Source organism: Meles meles, chromosome 18 (assembly GCF_922984935.1).
Source record: "Meles meles chromosome 18, mMelMel3.1 paternal haplotype, whole genome shotgun sequence".
Taxonomy (NCBI): Eukaryota; Metazoa; Chordata; class Mammalia; order Carnivora; family Mustelidae; genus Meles; species Meles meles.
The window spans coordinates 28,267,209-28,290,327 of record NC_060083.1 but is presented as its reverse complement, the minus strand read 5'-3'; the positions used below and the strand labels follow the sequence as shown (position 1 = coordinate 28,290,327).

The 23,119-nt window shown below is 45.1% G+C and overlaps 2 protein-coding genes across 12 annotated transcripts in view; both read left to right on the top strand.

Moving 5' to 3' along the window:
* Window positions 1–12,798, top strand: part of GGNBP2 (gametogenetin binding protein 2) — a 33,092-nt gene extending 20,294 nt beyond the window's left edge. For 5 of the 6 annotated variants that reach the window (XM_045984759.1, XM_045984758.1, XM_045984755.1 and 2 more), the window contains exons 7-14: window positions 3,215–3,424; window positions 4,473–4,647; window positions 5,773–5,967; window positions 7,983–8,130; window positions 9,109–9,234; window positions 9,317–9,465; window positions 10,614–10,862; window positions 12,153–12,798. In XM_045984759.1, the coding sequence (XP_045840715.1) occupies window positions 3,215–3,424; window positions 4,473–4,647; window positions 5,773–5,967; window positions 7,983–8,130; window positions 9,109–9,234; window positions 9,317–9,465; window positions 10,614–10,862; window positions 12,153–12,356 (1,456 nt within the window). In that variant the 3' untranslated portion in view covers window positions 12,357–12,798. The remainder of the gene's footprint in view (window positions 1–3,214; window positions 3,425–4,472; window positions 4,648–5,772; window positions 5,968–7,982; window positions 8,131–9,108; window positions 9,235–9,316; window positions 9,466–10,613; window positions 10,863–12,152) is intronic. The other variant, XM_045984760.1, reaches the window with a different exon arrangement.
* A 1,885-nt stretch (window positions 12,799–14,683) lies between these two features.
* Window positions 14,684–22,527, top strand: DHRS11 (dehydrogenase/reductase 11). Of its 6 annotated transcripts, none has more exons than XM_045986322.1 (8): window positions 14,694–15,063; window positions 17,280–17,345; window positions 17,866–18,075; window positions 20,203–20,297; window positions 20,746–20,827; window positions 21,410–21,502; window positions 21,705–21,770; window positions 21,894–22,527. In XM_045986322.1, exons 1-8 carry the CDS (start codon window positions 14,875–14,877, stop codon window positions 21,933–21,935), a joined length of 843 nt encoding a protein of 280 aa, XP_045842278.1. In that variant the 5' UTR covers window positions 14,694–14,874; the 3' UTR covers window positions 21,936–22,527. The 6 variants fall into 6 exon arrangements, with proteins under 6 accessions (XP_045842282.1, XP_045842280.1, XP_045842278.1 ...); XM_045986321.1 differs by having other exon boundaries at window positions 14,698–15,063; window positions 20,698–20,827; XM_045986326.1 differs by lacking the exon at window positions 21,410–21,502 and having other exon boundaries at window positions 14,684–15,063.
* The last annotated feature ends 592 nt before the right edge of the window (window positions 22,528–23,119 follow it).

The window sequence follows — 23,119 nt, the reverse complement described above, 5'->3', positions numbered from 1 at the left end:
AAGATTAAACTACTATGAGGATTAAAAGTAGTAAAATAAGGGGTGCCTGGGTGGCTCAGTGGATTGGGCCGCTGCCTTCGGCTCGGGTCATGATCTCAGGGTCCTGGGATCGAGCCCTGCTTCGGGCTCTCTGCTCCGCAGGGAGCCTGCTTCCTCCTCTCTCTCTGCCTCTCTCTCTGCCTGCCTCTCTGCCTACTTGTGATCTCTCTCTGTCAAATAAATAAATAAAATCTTAAAAAAAAAAAAGTAGTAAAATAAGAGGAAAATATTTTCAAGTTTTATTATTGCTACTCTATGACATCTCTTTTATAACTCAAGAACACAGAAGAATTTGTTATTTCTGCATCTTTATTCTCCCCCCCAAGGGGAAGACTTTTTTTTATTGTGGTTAAAAAAAAAAGTAAGTTTACTTCTAAAATAGTTTTTAAGTGAACATTACAGTATTGTTAACTATATGCACATTGTTGTACAGTAGATATCAAGAATTTTTCATCTCGCATGATTGGAACTATACCCATTGAACAACAATTTCCCCATCAATCCCTTCTCCCAAACCCTGGCAACCAGGGTTCTGTTTTCTGTTTTTTATGAATTTGATTATTGTAGATACTCACATATGTGGAATCATTTGGTATTGGCTTTATTTTCTTTATGCGATTGGCTTATTTCACTTAGCATAATGTCCTCAAGAGTTCATCCATCCTGTAGCATATGATGCAGAATTTTCTTCTTAAAGCTGCATAATAGTCCATTTATGTATGTACTGCATTTGCCTATCAGTGGACATTTTGATTGTTGCCCCTACATCTTAGCTATTTCTAAAAATGCTGCAATGAACATGAGTGTGCAGGTATCTTTTTGAGATCCTGTTTTCAGTTCTTTAGGATATATACTTAAAAATGGGATTGCTGGATCATACGATAGTTCTGTTTTTAAAATTTTTTTAGGAAATGCCATACTCTTTGCCATTTTTGGCAGTACTGTTTTACAGTTTCAGCAACACCAGTATCAAGGGTTCCAATTTCTCTACATCTTTGCCAGCACTTGTTGTTTTCTATTTTTTTTAATAGTGGCTATGCTAAATGTATATAAAGTAGTATCCTGTGGTTTTGATTTACATTTTCCTGAAGATTAGTGATGTTGAGCAACTTTTCTTATGCTTGTTAGCCATTTGTATATCTTCTTTGGAGAAATGTCTGTTGATGTCTTTTGCCCAGTTTTTAATTTTTTGTTGTTGTTATTATTGAGTTGTAAGAGTTCTTTATAAATTCTGGATATTAACTGCTTGTCCAGTGTGTGGTTTGCAAATATTTTCTCTCTGTGGAGAGTTTCTCTCTGTTTCCTTTGCTATGCAGAAATTTTTAAGTTTGATATAGTCTCATTTGTCTATTTGCTTTTATTCCCTGGGTTTTTGATGTCCTATCAAAAAATCATCACCTATTCAGTGCATGAAATTTTTCTTCCAGTGTTTTCTTCTAGGAGTTTTGTAGTTTCATGTCTTACTGTTGAGGTCTTTAGTCCGTTTTGTGTTAATTTTTGCATACTGAAGTATTAGTGCATCAGTGATTTAACTTGTCAACATTATTGCTTGTGTTTACTAATTGGGCTTAGGAACTCTATTTTAACATGTATTCATTTCAAGAAACAAATGTGTGTATCAACTAATGTGTGGCAGTATAAGGGTAAATAAAGTAAGAAGTGTAAATTGCAAATGTAGGAAGACAGAGGAAGGCTGAATTCTAGTTACGGGAATTGCAGAAGGCATCTTTAAAGACGGACATGATTTAGGCAGATGGAAAAGGATGCAGAAAGGGGTGGGGAGGAAGCAGAAGAAACAAGACTTTGAAGTAGGGGCATAATCTGTTATGGTCACGGTAGTCCATTGTCTATATGGTATGTGTTTAGGAGCAGGGTGAATTGTCTAGGCAGGGGGAATTGGAAAGAAGACCTATAAGAGATGTAAGAAAAAATTGATACCAGTTGGCTCCACCCCTAAAAGAGGACCTAAGAAGAAGTTGGAAGTTAACTGAGGTTTTCTTCCTGGGTGACTGTATGAATGGTGATGTTCTTAATAGGTTTGTAAGGGAACATTTATGTTGCCCTTGGTTTTGGAGAGGAAGTTAAAACATGTTGCCTATTGTACATCTGTGATGTCTCCCATTTTACAGTATGGGTTTAGCCCTCAGGCAAGGGCAGAAGACTTGAACAAGAGCTATGGAGGTGAGAGGTACACCTATTGGCTGAAGCCATTGTAACAGAAGAGTCTAGCTAGGGAGTTGAATATAAAGAGATTGAAATTTCCTCATTCCACCACAGCTGATCTTCTCAGAGATGCAGTTATTAATTTTATGATCTTTTGTATCAGACCACGTTCTTTCGTGTTTCAGGAAATAAAAGCAAAAGAAACAAGGTTCTATTTTTCTTTCTGATTGACTAATATTTGGTTTCTAACATGTCCTCATCCTCTATGTTTACACTTTTTTTTCTCCTACACTTTTGTAACAAATTTAGAGTACATTTCTATGTATATGTTATCAATATTATGATTATGTATTGAGAAACATGCATTTTTTTTAAGATTTTATGTATTTGAGAGAGAGACAGTGAGAGAGAGAGCATGAGAGGGGAGAAAGTCAGAGGGAGAAGCAGACTCTCAAGGATCAGGGAGCCCGACGTGGGACTCGATCCCAGGACTCTGGGATCATGACCTGAGCTGAAGGCAGTCGCTTAACCAACTGAGCCACCCAGGCGCCCCAGAGAAACATGCATTTTTTAAAAAGAAATTTGACTTTTGGAAATTACTAGTCAACTAAAACTACATGTGCCACTTTCTTGCCTCTACCCTCTTTCTTATTTTAACTAGTAAGATATTAAAATGTCATAGCAACATTGGATTCAGGTTTACTGAATGAAGATAGCACAACTGTTTTCAAAGGCAGAAAGGAGCAGGATTCTTGAGTCACTGGTTTGTGGCTTCCTGTTTTCATGTGTCTCTCTTGTTTAAGAATCATTTATTTGCAAATGGAGATCTAGCTATACTGTAATCCCTAAATTTGTATTTCTCTTACATGTGTATGTTTTAAATGTGTGTCTGGAGGATTTTTTTTTTAATGCTCCACATGGTAGAGGAGTGTCATGTCTGGCACACTGTTAACGTGTTTCATGAAATAATTACGCAGCTAGTTCTTAATTTTGAAGTTTTTCTTTTCAACAGGTTTTGCACTGATTGCAAAAATAAAGTCCTCCGAGCATACAATATCCTTATTGGTGAACTTGATTGCAGCAAAGAGAAGGGCTACTGTGCTGCACTTTATGAAGGCTTGCGGTGCTGTCCACACGAACGGCACATACACGTTTGCTGTGAAACAGACTTCATTGCACATCTCTTGGGTCGTGCTGAGCCAGAGTTCGCAGGAGGGTATGAGTATGTAATTTGCTAGAATGGGCTATCTAGCGCTTTGCTTCATTTTATTACTGAAAGTTTATTTCCATCACCTTTTGCCTCAGTACATATGATACATGTATAAATTAAAGTGTGCCTGTGAAAATTCTGCTTTCTTTAAAGTATGCATTTGACTGAGTAAAAATAGAGAGAAAGTATTGTGTGGTGTTCATTTCAGTCCTCTGCTCCTTGTTGCTTGAAGTAGATCGGCTTTTTTTTTTTTTGGCTTTCATTATTATAGATTATCATTTTCACTAGAAAATGATTAGAAGGGATTTACCCCCTCCATCCATGCATTTCCATGTTTAAATTTTGTTCATAATGATGGTTTTTGCATAGAAAGAAAGGTCTTTGCAGCAGGGGGTTACATACTTTATTGAGTGTAATTCATGAACTGTGTATATTATTACTGAATTGTATAAGAACCTAAAATTTTATATCTGGCTTTTTCATGAAAATAATATCGGAGAAAGTTGTTCTAGAATAAATTGAACCCATTTTCCTTTGTGTTTTGTGTATCAGCTCTCATTTGAGTGCCTACTTTCTGCTAGCCATTTAGAACATGAAGACTTAAAACTGAAATTCCGTGAACACTTCTACTGAGGACTAGCCTGGAGGGCTTTTGTCCATGATTGAATCACGTTGGCATTTCTCCATTCCCCCTCAAAAAAAAAGAAAGAAAGCAAGTAGGCATTTGTTAAAATTGGAAGGTGAAAGGAGCTGTCATGCCTACCTGTGAGCTGGACACATATATAACTTCTCTGCTGCAAAAAAGAATCTCTTCAGGGCCAGTTCCTGAATTATCTTATTTTTAGCAATATTAGGACTGAGTTCTGCTTGCATGTGTATTTCTTATTGGTTATATACATGTGTGCTTCTATGTTTATATGTATTGAATTTGAATGTATAACTGGCTTGTTATAACATATGCAAATTGTGTTTTAAAACCTGAACTTGAAGAAGTTTATCTGTCTCTTAGTGTTTCAGTAAAGGGTATTAGGAATTATGTATGATTTATTCTCCTTTACAGGCGAAGAGAAAGGCATGCTAAGACAATAGATATAGCTCAAGAGGAAGTTCTGACCTGCTTGGGAATTCATCTTTATGAAAGACTGCATCGAATCTGGCAAAAACTACGAGCAGAGGAGCAAACATGGCAGATGCTTTTCTATCTTGGTGTTGATGCTTTACGCAAGAGTTTTGAGGTAAGAACAGTGGGCTTGCTTCAGTGTCTAAGATTGCTTAGTCACATTAGACTGAATGTTAATATAAGCTGCCGTCTGATTTTACCTCAGAGGCCTGTGATCCAGTGATAGTGTCATGTATGTGGAGGGGTTCAGGGAGGGGAATTGGAATTTAGAAGAGGTTCGTGGATTTTTCTTTGTTTTTCAGTCCTCTTATTCTGCCAGCTTTGGTTTTTAGACTTCTCAGAGTAGAAAACTGAAGTTTATGATTATTTAGCAAGATGTTGCTATCAAATATATCTAATGAAAAGTTAAAAGCAACTCCAAAATAAGCAACGAAATTAGAAACTTTTAGTGAATCTCAGCTTGCCTGCTGATGTCCAGTAGCCTCTTTATATTGCTGGTATTGGGTTTAGTGCTTATGATTTGGTAACTTTTGGGGGGGTTCTACTCTGTCAGCACATAAAATATTGGCTAGTGAACATTTTGTTACATTCTAGGGCATGTTCGTAACCCTAACTGGGTCACAGATCCCTTTTGAGAATAGTATGAAAGCTATAAACCCTTTTTTCAGAAGCCCATCCATGAGCTTTAAACATTGTTCTGGGGAGTCTGAGGAGATTTGTACTGGTTCTTGGTGAACACATTTCTGTTTCCTTTTCTCTCTGTATGTTTGTGACTTCAGAAACTAGATCATCTAATCAGGTTATATAGTCTTCTCATTGTGTGAAGAAATGAATATTTACTCTGCTGTGTTAAAAATTTTGAAATTTGAGACTAGAATATTGCCAGTGTGGAATAGGAGTGTGTATAAGTCTGCCTCCTGTAGGGATTTGTGGTATATTCACTTGCTATGGATTTTAAGATGTCATCATTTAAAGTATTAAAATTGAAGATTCTTGGTGGGGATGCCCTGTAAAATTGCAACATGAATTACCTGTGTGTGGTATTTAAAATTAGCAAGTGAGGGGTACCTGGGTGGCTCAATCAGTTGAAGGTCTGACTCTTGATTTCAGCTCAGGTCTTCTCACTCAGGGTTGTGAGTTAAAGCCCTGAGTTCAGAAAATCGAATTAGCAAATGAGAATTTCCATGGAAAATAAAGGAAGTTCTGACCAATATTTATTCTCAACTTTGTTTTTTAATAGATGACTGTGGAAAAAGTACAGGGTATTAGCCGATTAGAACAACTTTGTGAAGAATTTTCAGAGGAGGAACGAGTAAGAGAACTCAAGCAAGAAAAGAAACGCCAAAAACGGAAGAATAGACGAAAAAATAAATGTGTATGTGATATTCCTACTCCCTTACAAGCAGCAGATGAAAAGGAAGTAAGCCAAGAGAAGGTAATATTCTATAATTTTGACTCATTATTATGTAGTATTGCTTTTTGCTAGATTTTGGCATTTTTACCATGCTTTTCCAGAATGTGATGAGCTGCAGCTTGTATATTGGCTTTTTTCCTACTATAATTGGTAAAAGCCAAAATTTTTAATGTCATGCATTCTTTTTATAATATTCAATAGTTATCTTTTTACCCGATCTTAGTGTTTTGTTAAATCAAATGGGGAAATTAACTCCATGCATGACATAGAGCAGTTCTTTTTGGTCTCAGGACCCTTTGAATTCTTAAAAATTACAGGGCCCAATGTGCTTTTTGTTTATATTCACTGTATTAGAAATTAAAATGGAGAAATTTTAAATTATTTTTAAAAATAAGCCCTTCTATTATGTTAACATCAATAATTTTTTTTAATGTCCCACCCCCCACCAAAAAAAAGAAGTGAGAAGAGTGGCATTATTTTATATTTTTTGCAGATCTTTTTAATATTTGGTTTAAAAGGAATTAGATGGATTCTCAGATCTGCTTCTGCATTTAGTCTGTTACCATATGTTGTTTGGTTGAAGCATATGAAGAAAGTCTGGCCTCAGAAAAGGGAGGAATATTTTAATATAAACTTTTTCAGATAGTTGTGGCTATTGTTCTTTGGCATTACAACTCAACAAGAGGTAGTGTCTTAAAGATTAGTTATGATATGGAACCTGGCACCGATCAGTGACCTTTTCATAACTCAGTTAAATTAAAGTCCATTAGTTAGTCTTGCACTTTGAATAGATCTTTTACTCATGCATGATTTTGTAACATCATGCATTGGTCATTTGAAAGATACGGATATACTGACTTATGTAGATCTTGCCAGATACTGACATTTCTTTACATAATATCACATAATCATGTTAAAACCACTACTGATCTCATCAGAAAGGTCTTTAAGTAGTGGGACACTTCAAGTTTATTGTGCTTGTGTGTATAAGTTTTCAGAATTTTGATTGTGATTTGAAAGTTTGAATTTTTAATCACTGACCACAAATACGGTCCATTGTTATCCTTGAGGTGATGGGCTGACTTCATTTTTTGAGAAAATGTCTTTTAAGTGTCTAAGTCTGAATAACCACAGTTTGTTTCTCATTGTTTGAAGCAGAATTGGTGTTTCAGGATAAAAAAAAAAAACAAAAAAAAAAACACCGGGTTTAGTTTTTTTTTTTTTAAAGATTTTATTTATTTATTTATTTGACAGAGAAATCACAAGAGAGGCAGGCAGAGAGAGAGGGGGAAGCAGGCTCCCTGCTGAGCAGAGAGCCCGATGTGGGACTCGATCCTAGGACCCTGAGATCATGACCTGAGCTGAAGGCAGCGGCTTAACCCACTGAGCCACCCAGGTGCCCCCGGGTTTAGTTTATAACTCAAACAGTTGCTCAAGTGCTCTTCCTTGAGACGACCATTGTATTTTGGTATGCAGCAAGAGTGCTTTAATTAAAGCATACTTCCTCTTTGTCACAGAGACTATTAAAAAGGTATATACTCATGAATTGATACTTAATAAAAATATTTTTAATGTCTTCATCAAAGACATTGTTGAGTATCCACTTACTGATTTCCTAAGGGTGCTTGTCAAGTAAGGAATATAGTGACCGTTAGTACACTTTGATTGCTACTGCTTTGATTTGTACTAAGTACCAGCAACTTTTCCCCACCATTGCTTTTGTGCCATCAGTGTGTCAGTACAGTGGAAAACAGCAAGTCAAATCTTATATTTGGATGAAAATAGTTTTGACCTAGGGAATCAGCAGACTGCACTTTGAGAACTACTTTCCTAGACTTTCCTGATACTATTAACTCTTAACTTGCTTTTAGTTGTTTCACAGTCTTGATCAGTGGGTTAGAGATTTTTTTCATGAGAATAATTTTTTCAATTGTTAGCCTCCTAGCTCCTGTCTAATTGGTTGATGTTAAGGAAATTAAAATGTATCCATTATGAAGGTAATATTTTTTACTTTCTCTTAATATTGATCCTTAAAGGAAACAGACTTCATAGAAAACAGCTGCAAAGCCTGTGGCAGCACTGAAGATGGTAATGGTTGTGTAGAAGTCATTGTTACCAATGAAAATACGTCCTGTACCTGTCCTAGCAGCGGCAATCTCTTGGGATCCCCTAAAATAAAGAAAGGTAACCAGATACAGTTTTGTTTTTTTCTTAAGATTTTAATTTTTTTATTTTAGAGCACGAGTGGGTGGGGCAGAGAGGGAGGGAGAGAGAATATCCAGCAGACTACGTGCTGAGAGTGGAGCCTTATGTGGGACTTGATCGCACAACGATGAGATCATGATGTGAGCTAAAACGAAGAGTCTGTTGCTTAACTGACTGTACCACGCCTCTTTTTTCCTTTTTTGTAGTTTCCACGCTGAGCATGGAGCTCCAACATGGGGCTTGAACTCAAGACCCTGAGATTAAGACCTGAGCTGAGATCAAGAGTCAGGCACTCAACCAACTGAGCCACCCAGGGGCCTCTACAGTTTTTTGTTTTTTGTTTTTTAAGATTTTGTTTATTTGACAGAGAGGAGAAGCAGACTCCCTGCTGAGCAGAGATCCCAATGTGGGGCTCGATTCTAGGACCCCAGGATCATGACCTGAGCCAAAGGCAGATGCTTAACCAACTGAGCCATCCAGGTTTTCCCCCACCCCAGTATTCTTTCTTTCTTTCTGCTCTTTTTCAAATGTAAATGGGATGCCTGGCTGGCTCAGTCGGTAAAACATGCAACTCTTGGCCTTGGGCTCATGAGTTCAAGCCCTATGTTGGGGATAGAGATTCCTTAAAAAAATAAAAAAGCAAAAGAAAAAAACAAAAAAAAACTTGAAAAATAAAATAGATATAAAAAGTTTTAGAGAAAAAAAATGTTTTAGAGATCCTGTAACTTAAACACTTAATACTTCCTTTTTCTTGGAGTGCCTGGGTGGCTCAGTCAGTTACTTTTTGATGAAAACAAAAAACTATAAGCCCCTAATCATGTTTTTCTTACTTAATTCACTTTCTGTTTTCAGTAAGCCATCAATTTTGGAATTTTTCTGTAGTTTCCAGTTGGTTCACTCTTTCTGTAATGTATTTATTGGTATCTTAATTGTAACTCTCAACTGATTGATTCACAGGCTTATCACCACACTGTAATGGTAGTGATTGTGGATATTCATCTAGCATGGAAGGGAGTGAAACAGGTTCTCGGGAGGGTTCGGATGTTGCCTGCACTGAAGGCATTTGTAATCATGATGAACACGGTAGGTTCAGATGAAGCTTCCCAATTATTTCTACTACATGGCTGATTAAAGCACATAAATAAGAGATTATTGATTTCTGCAGGTGACGACTCTTGTGTTCATCACTGTGAAGACAAAGAGGATGATGGTGATAGTTGTGTTGAATGTTGGGCAAATTCTGAAGAGAACAACACCAAAGGAAAAAATAAAAAAAAGAAAAAGAAAAGCAAGATGTTGAAATGTGATGACCATGTAAGTGTTAAAATTCTTAAACCTTTGCTGTTGAGAGGAGAGCAACCGATTTTCCTTGGAGTGGCAAGTCTGCAGCTTAGTTGACAGTATTTATTATTATTTGAGAATGCATACCTTTAGAATGCAATTCCCAGGGTGCCTGGGTGGCTCAGTGGGTTAAGCCTTTCCTCCGGCTCAGGTTATGATCTCAGGGTCCTGGGATCAAGCTCTACCTCTGGCTCTCTGCTCAGCAGGGAGCCTGCTTCCCCCTCTCTTTGTCTGCTGTTCTGCCTACTTGTGATCTCTCTCTCTCTCTGTCAAATAAATAAATAAAATATTAAAAAAAAAAAAGGCAGTTCCCATCGGTTGCTGCAACATCTTGTGAGTTTTGTATGCATGTGTGTCTGATATGGTCATTTGACCAGGAATCCATGTGAGTCATAAATCCAGTTCATTCTTTTCATAATACTTTTATGTATGTATGTATGAGAGCAAGAGCACGAGTGAGGGGCAGAGGGAAAGGGAGAAGCAGGTTCCCCGCCAGGCAGGGAGAGTATGATGAGGGGCCTAATCCCAGATCTCCAGGACAGAGACCTGAGCTGAAGGGAGACAATTAACCAAAAGAGCTAGCCGGGCACCCCATTTTTTTGAATGCTTTTAAATGAATTAGCTCTGTAATCTTGAGCAGTTTGCTGGATGTTAGTTGTCCCATCTGTAAGGAGAAACTAGTCCCTATCAGATTAAGTTCTGAGAAGATGAAATGAGATAGATGGTATTGATGGGTTGGCATAGCATCTGGTATGTAGTTGGTGCCTACTGAATGCCAGCTGCTGCTGTTACTCACCATTACTTCTAAAAAGTTAACACACTCTTAGTTAATGTACCTTCCTACCCCCTTTATTTATTCATTTATTTATTTTTAAGATTTTATTTATTTGACACATCACAAGTAGGCAGAGAGGCAGAGAGAGAGGGGGGGGGAAGCAGGCTCCCTGCTGAGCAGAGAGCCCGATGTGGGGCTTGATCCCAGGACCCTGGGATCATGACCTGAGCTGAAGGCAGAGGCTTAACCAACTGAGCCACCCAGATGCTCCTTTCCCCCTTTATTTAAAGAGTAATTGCTGTAATTTTCTCTCTTTTTACCTGGGACATCTTTGCTGTGGTTCCAGATCCAAAAGCTTGGAAGCTGTATTACAGATCCAGGTAATCGAGAGACCTCAGGAAATACCGTGCACACAGTGTTTCACCGAGACAAGACCAAAGATGCACATCCTGAAAGCTGTTGCAGTTCTGAAAAGGGTGGGCAGCCATTGCCTTGGTTTGAGCATAGGAAAAACGTACCACAGTTTGCAGAATCCACAGAACCGTCATTTGGTCCTGATTCCGGAAAAGGTGCCAAGAGCTTAGTTGAACTCCTTGTAAGTAAGGATATCTTAACTGTGAATAACTGCTCATGGGGTAGAAAAGGGGAGGGCGCAATATTTGAGAATTTGAAGTTGGGACTGGGTGGGGGACTTTTAAGAAATTAAGGGCAGTCTTTGGGTTTTTTTTTGTTTTTTTTTTTTTTTCTGTAACTTCATTTCTGCTCTTCCCCTCATGAGTTATGCAACTGCTCTAGAGCACATTTTCTTGTCCTCTTTTGTCTCCAAGATTGGAGAGAATAGTTGGGAGAGGGGAGTAGAGTTAGCATCATGTCCAGGAATCTGCCTCCTTGGAGAAGGTTATTTGTAAGCAAACTGCCTTTCTGAGTGGCAGTTTATTATGGCCTGCCTTCCAGACCAGGAAAATATGTAGAATCTGAACTAGAGCCCACTCTTCTAGGTTACTTCCTTTCGGCTTATATAGGATAAAGGCATAACTGAACTTGGAAAATCTTTTATACAGACTCCACATCTTGATACTTCAGATGAATTATACCTGATTATGAGCAACCCAGTACATAGTGTGGAGCTTGGAGGAGGGGAAGAAAAGAGAAGGGTGGTATATCTTCTGTATAGTAGTTCAGCTCCTAATGGAACCAATCCTATAGAACAGTTTTTTTGTTTTTACATGGTGGTTAAATTTCATAAGTTTTAAAAAGGTTATATTTTAAAAAAAAGGTTATATTTTACTTAATTTGTAGAGATAAAAGTTTCAACATAGGACCAGATGGTTAAAAAGCAGATCAGTCTGGTTATTTAAAATTTGATAACTAGTTGTAACCATCTCTAGTCAGTAATTGTTTTTTAAGATTTTATGTATTTATTTGACAGAGATCACAAGAAGGCAGAGAGGCAGGCAGAGAGGGGGCGGGGGGAAGCAGGCTCCCTGCTGAACAGAGAGCCCAGTGTGGAGCTCAATCCCAGGACCCTGGGATCATGACCTGAGCCGAAGGCAGAGGCTTTAACCCATTGGGCCACCCAGGTGCCCCTTGTCAGTCATTTTTTAAGGCAAAGACATGTCAGTAGTCTGTCAGGCTCATAAGTCTTCTAGGACAAATTACAGATCCAGAGTTTCAAACTGAGTTGAGTTAGATTTTTATTTTTACTTAGTACTTTCTAAGACAGAATGACATGATGCTTGTTCTGTAAACAGTCCAGTCAAACACTTTATGTGACTAAATTGAAATTAAAAGGCTAGACTGCCTTAATTTTTAGCTGTCCTCCATCAGCATAGTATTTGGCATTCCTAAAATAAGTCATGGTCTTAACTACTGCTTTAATTTGCAGGATGAGTCTGAATGTACTTCAGATGAGGAAATCTTTATCTCACAAGATGAAATACAGTCATTTATGGCTAATAACCAGTCTTTCTACAGCAATAGAGAACAATACCGACAGCATCTGAAGGAGAAATTTAATAAATACTGCCGCTTAAATGATCACAAGAGGCCCATTTGTAGTGGCTGGTTGACAGCGGCTGGAGCAAATTAAATAAATAAAATAGCTCTGTCTTTCAATGAAACACTCAAGATGACTACTGCGCCTTCTCTTTCAAAAAACTCTTAATTTAGTGACTTATGGCAAAATTTTATCTTAAATCAATGTGATTCTTTCTTGTTTTGGGAGACGGTGGAGGTAACCTCATTAGTTTGTTCTTTCTTCAGGCTTGTGTCTTTAGTTGCGTGGCTGCGCAGGCCTGCCATATGATTTAAGCCATCTCTCTTCATTAAATGTTTCTCTTCCTGTGAGACTTACTAAAGCAACTTAGTGGCAAAAAGTAATGTTGTACTTATACTTCTGTACAGAAATGACAATGAGCTGAATATATGGTTTTACAAAGTAGACATCCACTTGCGAAATGTTTGGATGTAATGTTAAAGCGCAATGTGCAAAATTTAAAATAAAGAATATTTATTAATACGCATAGTAAAAATTGGTGTACATGTTTCTACTTAATGTGTGGCAGTATTTTAATATTTGCCACTTTTGAACTTGGTACTTGGCCACTGTTTATATCAGATGAAGTGCTAATGAGGATAGAGATACAGATTGTTGAGGACAAAATTCTTCCCTTGACCAGAGTTGACAGCCAAGAAAAGCAGTTTCAGTCTTCTGTTTGGAAGAATAAATTTGCTGCAATACCTTTAAATACTGGCTATAGCTAGCATCTTTCTCATGACATTGTTAATTGCTATTATTAAAAATTCCCTGATACCTAACATAAAGCACCTTAAATTCAGAGATTCGTATTGAACTAGAAGAATGGAAACAGAACTTGGCAGAATTTCCACCAAGGGTTGCCTGAGAAGGAATTACTGTAGCATGTAGACCTGGGACTAGAATGCTGCACCCAGAGCTAACCACATTGCAGTGTATAAGTGCATGCTCCTTATCTGGTTTCCAACAATAAAGTCACTATGGCTTTACAGTTTACTGCTTCCATAAGCTGTCTGTGTGTATTGAAGGAGAGAAATTCCCTCAGGACTAGCATTTGGCTGCCATTTAAAAAAAAATGGTTGAGTCAGTAGTTCAGTAAACATGTGCTTAGAGCTTTGTGTCTGCATGTTGATAATACTTGGTGGGCAGCAGGCAGAGTGGGACAGTCAGTACCTCTGTGCAGTGGGGTTGGAGTGAATTTTATGGGCTCTCTACCATTTAATCAGATTTCAGGTGGGCAAGAGCAAAAACTTAAGATTTATAGATGGTGTCATTTCTTTGATACACCCCCTCGGTTGCCATTTCAAATCTAAGTGTTGTATAGGGGTGGGGCAGAATTAAAATGAGACTCTCTGACTTGTTCACTTTCATCTGGGAATCCAGAAAAAATGACTAAGGATCTCCCACAGCCCCAGGGTCTGAGCCCAAACCTCTCTTCTCCATCTTTGCAGTCGAATTTTCTCTTGAGATTCCTGAAAGCAAGGGCTGGTTTTATTTTATCTTAATCTTTATCCTTGGGCCAAGCACATGAGTACTTGGTGAATGAATAAACCAGCGCATTTACTGCTTACACTATTGCTTGCAGTGGAGGAATTCCTTAGGCAGAGGTGTTTTTTCTTTGGAAGGATGGCTATATTAAGAATGCAGAGGTAAGGAAGGCAGTTTCCAGAGCTTTGATGGAACATCCTGAGTAGTTAAGAGAGCAAAGTGAACATCGTCTGAGCACAACCAATAGCCCAAGAAGAGACCCAAAGGGGAGAATGACATGAAGGCAGATTAGGAGGAGCGCATTCCCTGGCCTAGGACTGGACAGTTTAAAGTCCATGCTTCACCCCTTTCTGTATCGAATAGTCATTTATAAAGTGAAACTAGTAAGTATCTCATAGGGCTGCTCTGTATATTTGTTAATATATTTAAAGTGCTTATAAATGCCCATTACACAGAGCTCAATAAATACTAGCTGTTGCCTTAATCTCTGGTATACATAGTGATATATTTGTTTCACTGGGAGTGGGAGCGCCTAGGACAGTTGGAGACAGTAGGCCAGTAAACGTGTACTTGGGAATATTTCCACTACTAACTTTGCGTTCTCATTCTGGTAACGCCGAGGGATCAGGTAGGGTTGAGAGTCTCTGAAGGTACCTGGGCGGTGATAGCGTAGACACTCATCGTTTCCCGGGCTGAACCCTTCCCATCAGCCACCAGGGGCGCTGGAGTCACCTTAAGTGTGCAGCCTGGGGCCTGGAGCAAGCCCCGGCTAAAACCTCGGTTTCCCTGCTCCTATGGGAAGCAAGACCTCAAGGTCCCGGGACCTTCCCGCGCGGCCGGGCGCCGCGGGAGGCGTGGTTTCCCACGTAACTCCAGGCTGGGGGCGGGGTCGGCCAGGCCGCGGAAGTCACCGGGTGGCGGGTCGCAGTAGAACGGAGGGTGGAGCCCCAGCCCCCCGCCTCGCGGAATGGAGGCGGGTTCGGGCGCGGCTCGTAGCGGGTTAGATCGGCTGCTGTAGCTGCCGCGGCGGTGATCGAAGAGCGGCCGAGCCCCTGCGACCCGTGACGGAGGCTCCGCGATCCAAATGTCCGGCTCGCGGAGCGAGGTGGGCGCACGGCTCGGGGCCACCGCCAGGGCTGGCATGGAGCGGTGGCGGGACCGGCTGGCATTGGTGACGGGAGCTTCGGGGGGCATCGGCGCGGCTGTGGCCCGGGCCCTGGTCCAGCAGGGACTGAAGGTAGTGGGCTGTGCCCGCACCGTGGGCAACATCGAGGTAAGTCCCCGCCGGGGAGAGGGTCGTTCTGGGAGGCGTCGTTTCCGTCGCGGTAGGGTGGGTGGGGGTAGAGGGAGAGGCGGAGTGACTTGAGCCAGGCTGAGACCCTGTCTTTCCTTGCCCACCACCCCAAGGCCATTTGCAACGGGACCAGAGTGGGAGGGAGGGATACCTAGTAGGGCAGGTCTCTCCCTTCCCATTTAGAAAGTCCCGTCTTTTAAGGAGCCCCTACCTACTCCTGACAGCCTCTACTCAATACCTGGCATCTTTCTCCCTATCTGCCTGCGCCGGTAGGCTAAGGAAAGGGGAAGCCAAGGAGAAGGAAAGCTCTCTAGCCGCAGGGGCTAAATTGGCTATTTGTTTCCTCTAGTCCCCAGACCTGACCCACAAAGTAGAGCAAAGTGGCTGGCCAGCCAAGTGAACAGGGGCTAGAGGTTTTGATCATGATTATTTTTTTTTAAAGAATTTTTAAGATTTTTTATTTATTTTTTTGACAGAGATCACAAGTAGGCAGAGAGGCAGGCGGGGGTGGGATGCAGGCTCCCTGCTGAGCAGAGAGCCTGATGTGGGGGCTCGATCCTAGGACCCTGAGATCATGACCTGAACTGAAGGCAGAGGCTTAACCACTGAGCCACCCAGGCACCCCCGATCATGATTATTTTTTACCCAGGACTGAGGGTGGGGTTGGGGTGGGAATGGAGCTTCTCAGAAGAGACTTGCCCTCTCCTCACCCCCGAATTTGAGGGTTAACCCTTACCCGGGGGGATATTTACAGATAGACCTTTCTCCAATTTCACTGTCCTAGGTGGGACTGAGTAGGAGAAATAGGGCAGAGAATATGTGAGCCCTGAGGGGACAACGTAGTGTGGAACTGGAACTCCCGGTTTTTCTCTTAACCTGGGGTTGGGAGCCCCAAGATGTGAGCGGACAAGAGCTCAGAGAAAAATGAAATCAAGTTGGCCATGATGTTGTAACCGGAAGGAAGAAGATGAGAAATTTCCATTAGAGGTCATTTTTGGATTTGCTCCTGGCAGGACTCACTCTCCGGGTTTGGGCCAGTGCTTAGCTGAAGGTGTGGTAGTGAGCACTACCTTCACCATTGCTCAGAGTCCCTGCGGAAGGAGGCCTTGGGTGGGGACAGAGGGAGAAGGTGTACTGGAAGGAGGACTGTCCCTCCCCTGCTGCTGACCAAAGGTACACTTTATAGCTAGCTGCCTAGATAGTCCCAAGGTCACCCAGCCATACCACGTCCCTACTCTACCCCTCCCTTTCTCTTAATATGAGGATCTCAGGGCCCAAACCCTGCCTTGGAGCTTAGATGAGCAGACCAGGACTTAGACCGCTGGATTCCTTAATTCTAAAGCCACTGCTGCCTTCTCTTCCTCCTCCCCCACTCCAAACTAGCTAGGAAGGGGGGTCCCTAATCTCCAAGGGGATCCCAGGCTGCTCACCAGCCCCAGGATGACTCCTTTAATGAGGGAGAAATGCCTGTGCTGTGAGGGGGCAGACATGGTTTCGGGTCATTTCTGAGGATAAATGAGGGCAGGTGAGACAATGAGAAGGCAGTGACAGGGAGCACTATGTCCCCAGGCCCTCCAATCTGGCTTTCCTGTGGGGATTTGAGTGTGGAGATGGGAGGGAGAAGTTGTATGCCAGGGGAAGGGAGAATCCCAGGCTTCCTTAGTTTGTTTTTATCGATGGATACTGAAACAGAGTTTGAGTTCTGGCCTCCGACAGAGAGAAGCCCTGTCTCCTGAGGTGGCTGTGAGTAGGTGAAAGGGGGTCAAGGGAGCCTTCTAGTCCCAGAGGACCATACCTTTTGAACCGTAGCAAAACTAAAGCAGAAAAGAATCTCTAGGTCACCTCATCCAGCCCTTTATTCCCATCTCGATTTGGGGAGGAAGGGGTTTGAGGCCAGGGCAGTTGGCCCAGCTGGCCTTCCTCTACAGCACCTCCTACCCCCAACTCTCTTCCTCCCACACAGGTACGGTCACCTTCACGAGGTTCAGACGCCCAGTCACTGGCCTCCAAGGCCACATAGCTTGGTTGCTTCCTGCTTCTGAATGACCCCATCCCTCACAGCCACCTCCTAGTGGCTCTGCTTCCTCTGGTCTGTCTCTGGGCTCCTCAGTGTGCTGAGGTCCCTGTTGATACACTGCGGCTGCCCAAGGTCACCTGCCACCTGACTTGCCTCATCATATCCCCCCAAATTTTAGGGTAGAGGATGGTACCATGTGGGACAGAGGAAAAGATCTGTCTCAGCTTCCTCGCCTTTCCTAGAGGTATTGCTAGGGGAGACTGGCACTTGGGCCCAGCTTGAAAGCCAACAGGCTGCACTCTGTGGACGGAGGGGGACAGCTCAGACCTAGGCCTTCTGGGAGCAACTAGAGGAGGGAATGGAGAGGAAAGAATCCCGCAGTAACCGGCTCAGTGACCCTTGGCACTGGTGGAAGCAGCATGGGGTAGGGTGTGGGGTGCGGCTCACCTAAGAGCACAGAAGGAGTTCCCGTTGGAGGAGATGCAGAAGAAAGAAAGGCCACACTGTGCCTAGGACCCCTTCTCTGAGCTGAAGACTCAGTTTATCAGGAGATTGCCCCATGGACGATCTCAACTCTCCTGGGCGCCCCTCACTCGGGGGGACTTTGACCAAAGAGGACAATTAGTCCCAATGTCTGTGTGGCTGGAAGGTGGCTGCCAGAGGATCGAGTTGTCTGAGTGGTGACAGTAGAGGAAGGTTGTCTTGGGCGGGAAGATGTCGGAGTTAGCAGCTCACCCCAGCTAGCCCCCTGTTGGGTTTCTTAGGAGCTGGCTGCTGAATGTAAGAGTGCAGGCTATCCTGGGACTTTGATCCCCCACAGATGTGACCTGTCCAGCGAGGAGGACATCCTCTCCATGTTCTCGGCTGTCCGCTCTCAGCACAGTGGTGTGGACATCTGCATCAACAATGCTGGCTTGGCCCGGCCCGACACCCTGCTCTCAGGCAGTACCAGCGGCTGGAAGGACATGTTCAGTGTAAGAGCTGCAGGCCTGGGGGGAGGGGCTGGGGGAGGGTGGGGAGCCGGGGCTCTGTGAACCAGAGGGCTGCTGGGGCGGGGTATCTAGTGAGAGGGAGCTTCAGGTTCCTACCTGGGGCACCTTGACTCCCCCACCTTGCTTCTTTCCCTACATAGGGAGTGGAGGAGTGGCATATCTTTTCTGTTCTTTTTCCCTTTGAGCCCCTTGAAGGAGCAGTTTTTAAAGTCCGGGCTGATTTCCTCCTACTGGAAGAAAGGCTTAGGGAAGAGAACTGTTTATTGGATGCCCCCGCCTGTCAGTACCATGCTGAGTGCTTGGGAATGTGGTCTTACAGGAAGCAAAGGAGCCGAAAGACAGGAGATGAGGTTCTCACCTAGCCCTGCCAGTCACCGTATGGCTTCGGGCCTCTATGAGCTGCAGTCCTGTCGCGTTTAATTGGGGTGAACACACCTATACCATCAATATCTAGGGCCACAAACTCCAGTGTCCCCTGGGGCCAGGTAAATATGTAAATGAGTGAGGTGGGTCAGGTGGAGTCTGCAGTAAATGGGGGAGCACATGGCCAAGTACAAGGGTGGCTGCTGATGTCCAGCATCGCTGCAGTAGTGCGGTGTGGGGCCAGTGGGACCAGATCCTAGGGTTTTTATAGGACATCCTACCCCTCCCGTTTTCCAAAACCTCAGGTCCCCAAGGGGGAGGATGTTTTTCTTAATAAAGACTTTTTATTCATTTGAGAGAGACCGAGTGAGCAGGAGCATGAGCAGAGGGGGAGGACAGGGGGAGAGGGAGAAGCCGGCTCCCCGCTGAGCAGAGAGCCTGATGTGGGGCTCGATCCCAGGTCCCCGAGATCATGACCCAAGCTGAAGGCAGACGCCTAACCGACTGAGCCACCCAGGTGCCCTAGGGCAAGGATTTCCGTCTGGTTTATTCTCTGTTATGTAGCCTCAGCCCATAATAGATATTCAGTAGATACTCAATAGATAATTTTTGAGTGAATGAAACCTTCCAGCACATGTTTGGAGTGAATTATTTATATAAGCCTGTTAGGATTGTCTTCCAAGACATCTCTACCCCCACCCCACCAGACTTCGGAGAATCACTACCCCAGGTCCAAGGAACATGTTTCTCCATTCTCCCATTCATGTTTCTCCCATTGTGTGTCCTCATGGTTGAGTTCTCTGCAGAAACATACATTACTCAGAGGACCAGAAACAGGGCTGAAAGCCTCTCATGAAGCAGGTTCACGCCGGGTGATCTGTCCCGATGCCCGGCTCTGACACCTGATAAACAGAAACTTACCTGATGTCCTGGCTGGCTTTGTTCCTTCTCAGGAGGAGAGACATGAGGACCTGCTGAAAGTTTGTCCTCATGGGGGGAGAGGGGACACTTGGCGGGAGCTTCAGGCCTTTGTTTCATGAAGGGTGGGGATTTGGGGTCACTTCTGGCAGAAGCCATGGAAGACAGAAAGCCCCCATGTGCTTGGGGCGTCTCCTGCCATCCTGTGACCAAGGACCCCACCCCCTAAAAAAACCTCTGTGCCGAGTCTGTTCCGAGATGGAACAGAGGGTAAAGGAAGGTGCAAAAGGAAGGAAGGTCAGGTCTTCTCTCGATGGAGTTGCAGGGGAGGGGACAGGAAGGGAGCAGAGGGTCCTTGGTAGGGCGGGAAGAGGCTAGGGTCTGTGCCTGAGTACAGAGATTTTTATAGCCATCTTAGGAAGGACTGTAGGCGTTTTAAAGAGAGCAGGGCCAGGGACACAGACCCAGAGAAGAGTAGGGTGTTTGGGGAGGAAAAGGAGCTGGTTCTCTAAGGCAGATGTTCTACTGTTTGCAGAGGAGACAGCCAAGACAGGGAGGTTTCCGGGGTCATGCATGGGTTTGGGGGGTTTCCATGCCTGTTTACAGAAACTGGAGGGAGAGAGGGTCACCTCGGGAGAGGAGCTGCACTGCAGGTCAGCTGGGGCTGGTGGCGTTAGGGGGAGGCGAGGTACCCTGCAGCCATTGGTGGTCTCTGATGGGCCCCAGACACTGTTCTGGAATGCCACTCCCCTGGGCGGGAGGTGCTCTGCGGCTCCTGCTCAGATGGGCCCAATCTGGAGACGCCCCATTGCCGTCCCCGGCCTGCAGGTGAACGTGCTGGGCCTCAGCATCTGTGCCCGGGAGGCCTACCAGTCCATGAAGGAGCGCAAGGTGGATGACGGGCATATCATTAACATCAACAGGTGAGGCAGCTGGCCAAGGGCTAATGCTCAGATCACCACTCAGCCACTGAGCCAGCTGGTCTGTTGCAGCTTATCTGACCTCTTTGGGTGTCAGTTTCATTGGTGGTAAAGTAGGGACTGAATACCCGGTTAACAGCCAAATGGCACAGTTACGGGAAGGGACAGAAAAGGGTATATCGAGTGCCGGCCCCTAGCTGGCCTTCCAGGGAGCACAGGGCTGGCAGGAGCAGCTGGCATTCCAGAAGCTACCACAGCGGGCCCCCAGGATGGCCTCCAGCAGGCGCCCCGGGCAGGCTTCCGTGCGGCATCCCAGTGGCCGGGCTGCCTGACGCAGCAGCAGGGGGCTTGGCTGCTGTCAGTGGCTTCACTCTCTTCTTTCCCTTTCCCTCCCTCCACCCAGCATGTATGGTCACCAAGTGTCACCCCACTCCGCGATCCATTTCTATAGTGCTACCAAGTACGCCGTCACCGCGCTGACAGAGGGACTGAGGCAAGAGCTTCGGGAGGCTCAGACCCACATCCGAGCCACGGTGAGGGCACGGCCTGGCCCTGCTGGGGACAGGGTGGGCGCAGGCCCTCCCCACCCCACACGCATGCTGTTCGGGGTGCGCTGCTTGGACCGTGAGGGGCACGGTGCTGTGCCACTGCTTGCATGACCCTGCCCAGTCCTTGCCTGTGAGCGCGGCGGGGGCTGACTGGAAGGGAGCACAGTGTGGGAGACTGAGGGAGGAGAGCAAGGGGCGTGGGAAAGCATGGCTGGCAACCCGCACTCTGAGCTCTTTCCTCGAAGGCCGCAGGAACCTGGATGGCTCACTCAGCCCCTCCAAGCCTCAGCCTCACTCGTAAAATGGAGACAATGACCCCTACCTGGCTATGATGTTTTAAGGGACACTGTCGTAAAACCCTTACCTGATACGGGCTCTGTGGGTGGCAGGTGTCACTGTGATCATTGCAGCTTGGGGAGGACAAGGTGGCTGCTGGACATTGAGTAGCCATCATGGGGAAGGAGGGGGCCCAGCTGTCTCCATCCTGCCCTCCCCAAGGCCTGGCTTCTGAATGGATGGAGGTGGGGCTTGGTTCGGCCCTTGAGTAGGTCCTCTCTGTTGGTGCAGTGCATCTCTCCAGAAGTGGTGGAGACACAGTTCGCCTTCAAACTCCACGACAAGGACCCTGAGAAGGCAGCTGCCACCTACGAACGCATAAAGGTGGGCCCTCTGTCTGGGACAGATGAGCCACTCACTCCCTCCATAAAGGCAGAGGGAACCCTGGCCTTCAGAGCACAACCCTTCTAGCCAGCCTGTCGTCCCTCCCAGAGGGCTGGGGTCGGGGTGAACATGCTGGAGAGGATGTCAGAGGCAGGAGGTCCATTCTGCTTTCACCTCACCCCTTTGCTCTGGTGCTTTCCAGTGTCTCGAGCCTGAGGATGTGGCTGAGGCTGTCCTCTACGTCCTTAGCACCCCTCCACACGTCCAGGTGAGTCTGGTCTTGACTGCCCCCACTCTGGAAGAGCCCAGCCATCTCAGAGGAGGACAGCAGGGAGGCCTGTGGGGGTGGGGAGAATGTCCCGGCTGCCTCAAGCCTTGTGCCTTCCAACAGATTGGAGACATCCAGATGAGGCCCACGGAGCAGGTGATCTAGTTTCCTGTGGGACGCTCTGCCTTCCCTCCCCACCCCTCACAGCTTGGCTCCTGCCTCTGGATTTTAGGTGTTGATTTCTGGACTCCTGGATTCCGTTTCCTCTCCCCACCCCACCAGGGCCTAGAAAATTCGAAGTTTTTATATCTTATCAAATTGTTCCTATCACAAATATGAACAGTGAGCTGAGGAGAGGAGGTGGTGTCCCTGATTATTTTACCTGTTAACTCATTCTCAGTCCCCTTCTTAGGCTCCTTGGCCTTTTTGTTTGCTCTCTTCCATCTCTTCCTTTTGATCTGGGGAAGGGACTGTGGCCAAAAGGGGGCTTCCCCCTGTCCCTCAGCAGGAAGGTGGCAGAGAGAAGCCCTCACCTTCTATCTGAATGGCTATCCAAAGCTCCAGGCTTCCTCCTCTCCCGGCCCTACTACCCCCATCGCCCCCTTCACTTCCCCCATCCAGTTCTCCAGCCCAGTCTTGGCTTCTTGGCTCCCACCGGGGTGATCACTCCACACTGACTATGGCAGCTGAATTCCGGGGCCTGCCTCCCAAGTGGATTTCACTGTGAGAATTAAAAAAGAAAAATTGCAACAACCTACCTTGGCTTCCGGAGTGTCTTTCAGTTCTTCCTCCTTGTCTGTGATCGGGGGCGGTTGTGCCTCAGAATAGGTAGCAGACGTGGGTTTGGGTTGGGTCTTGAAAATGGGTAGGAGTTTGCCAGCCAGGAAAGGGGACAACAGAGGAGACCAGGGTGGGAGTCTGACTGCGCAGGCAGTGTTGTGGGAACCGCACGGAACAAACATAGTGCGGGGGTGAGACGGGCCTGGAAAGGAAGCTCCTGCCGGGATCAGCCAAGGTCTGAGTGCTGAGCAAGGAGACTGCCCATGACCCGTGGTCTGTGGGCCAAGGGCATCAGTTGGCTTATCAGCAGGCGTGGGACAGGCACAGAGCTGTCACTTAGAGAATCAGCCGCCACGGGATAGGAAGCTACTGCTGGGATCCCCCTGACGGATGCTGAGGGCTTGACAGGGCAGTGGAGGGGCTGGGATACAGAAGTTTCTAAGGAAAATCACTAGCACCCGGGTGGTGGGCTGGATGTGGGGAGGGAGTCACCCCCAGTGACCTCGTTGAACACCTGGCCTTTGCTGGTGCCCCGGTGAGTGTGGCCCTCCAGCCTCAGGGACCTCTTG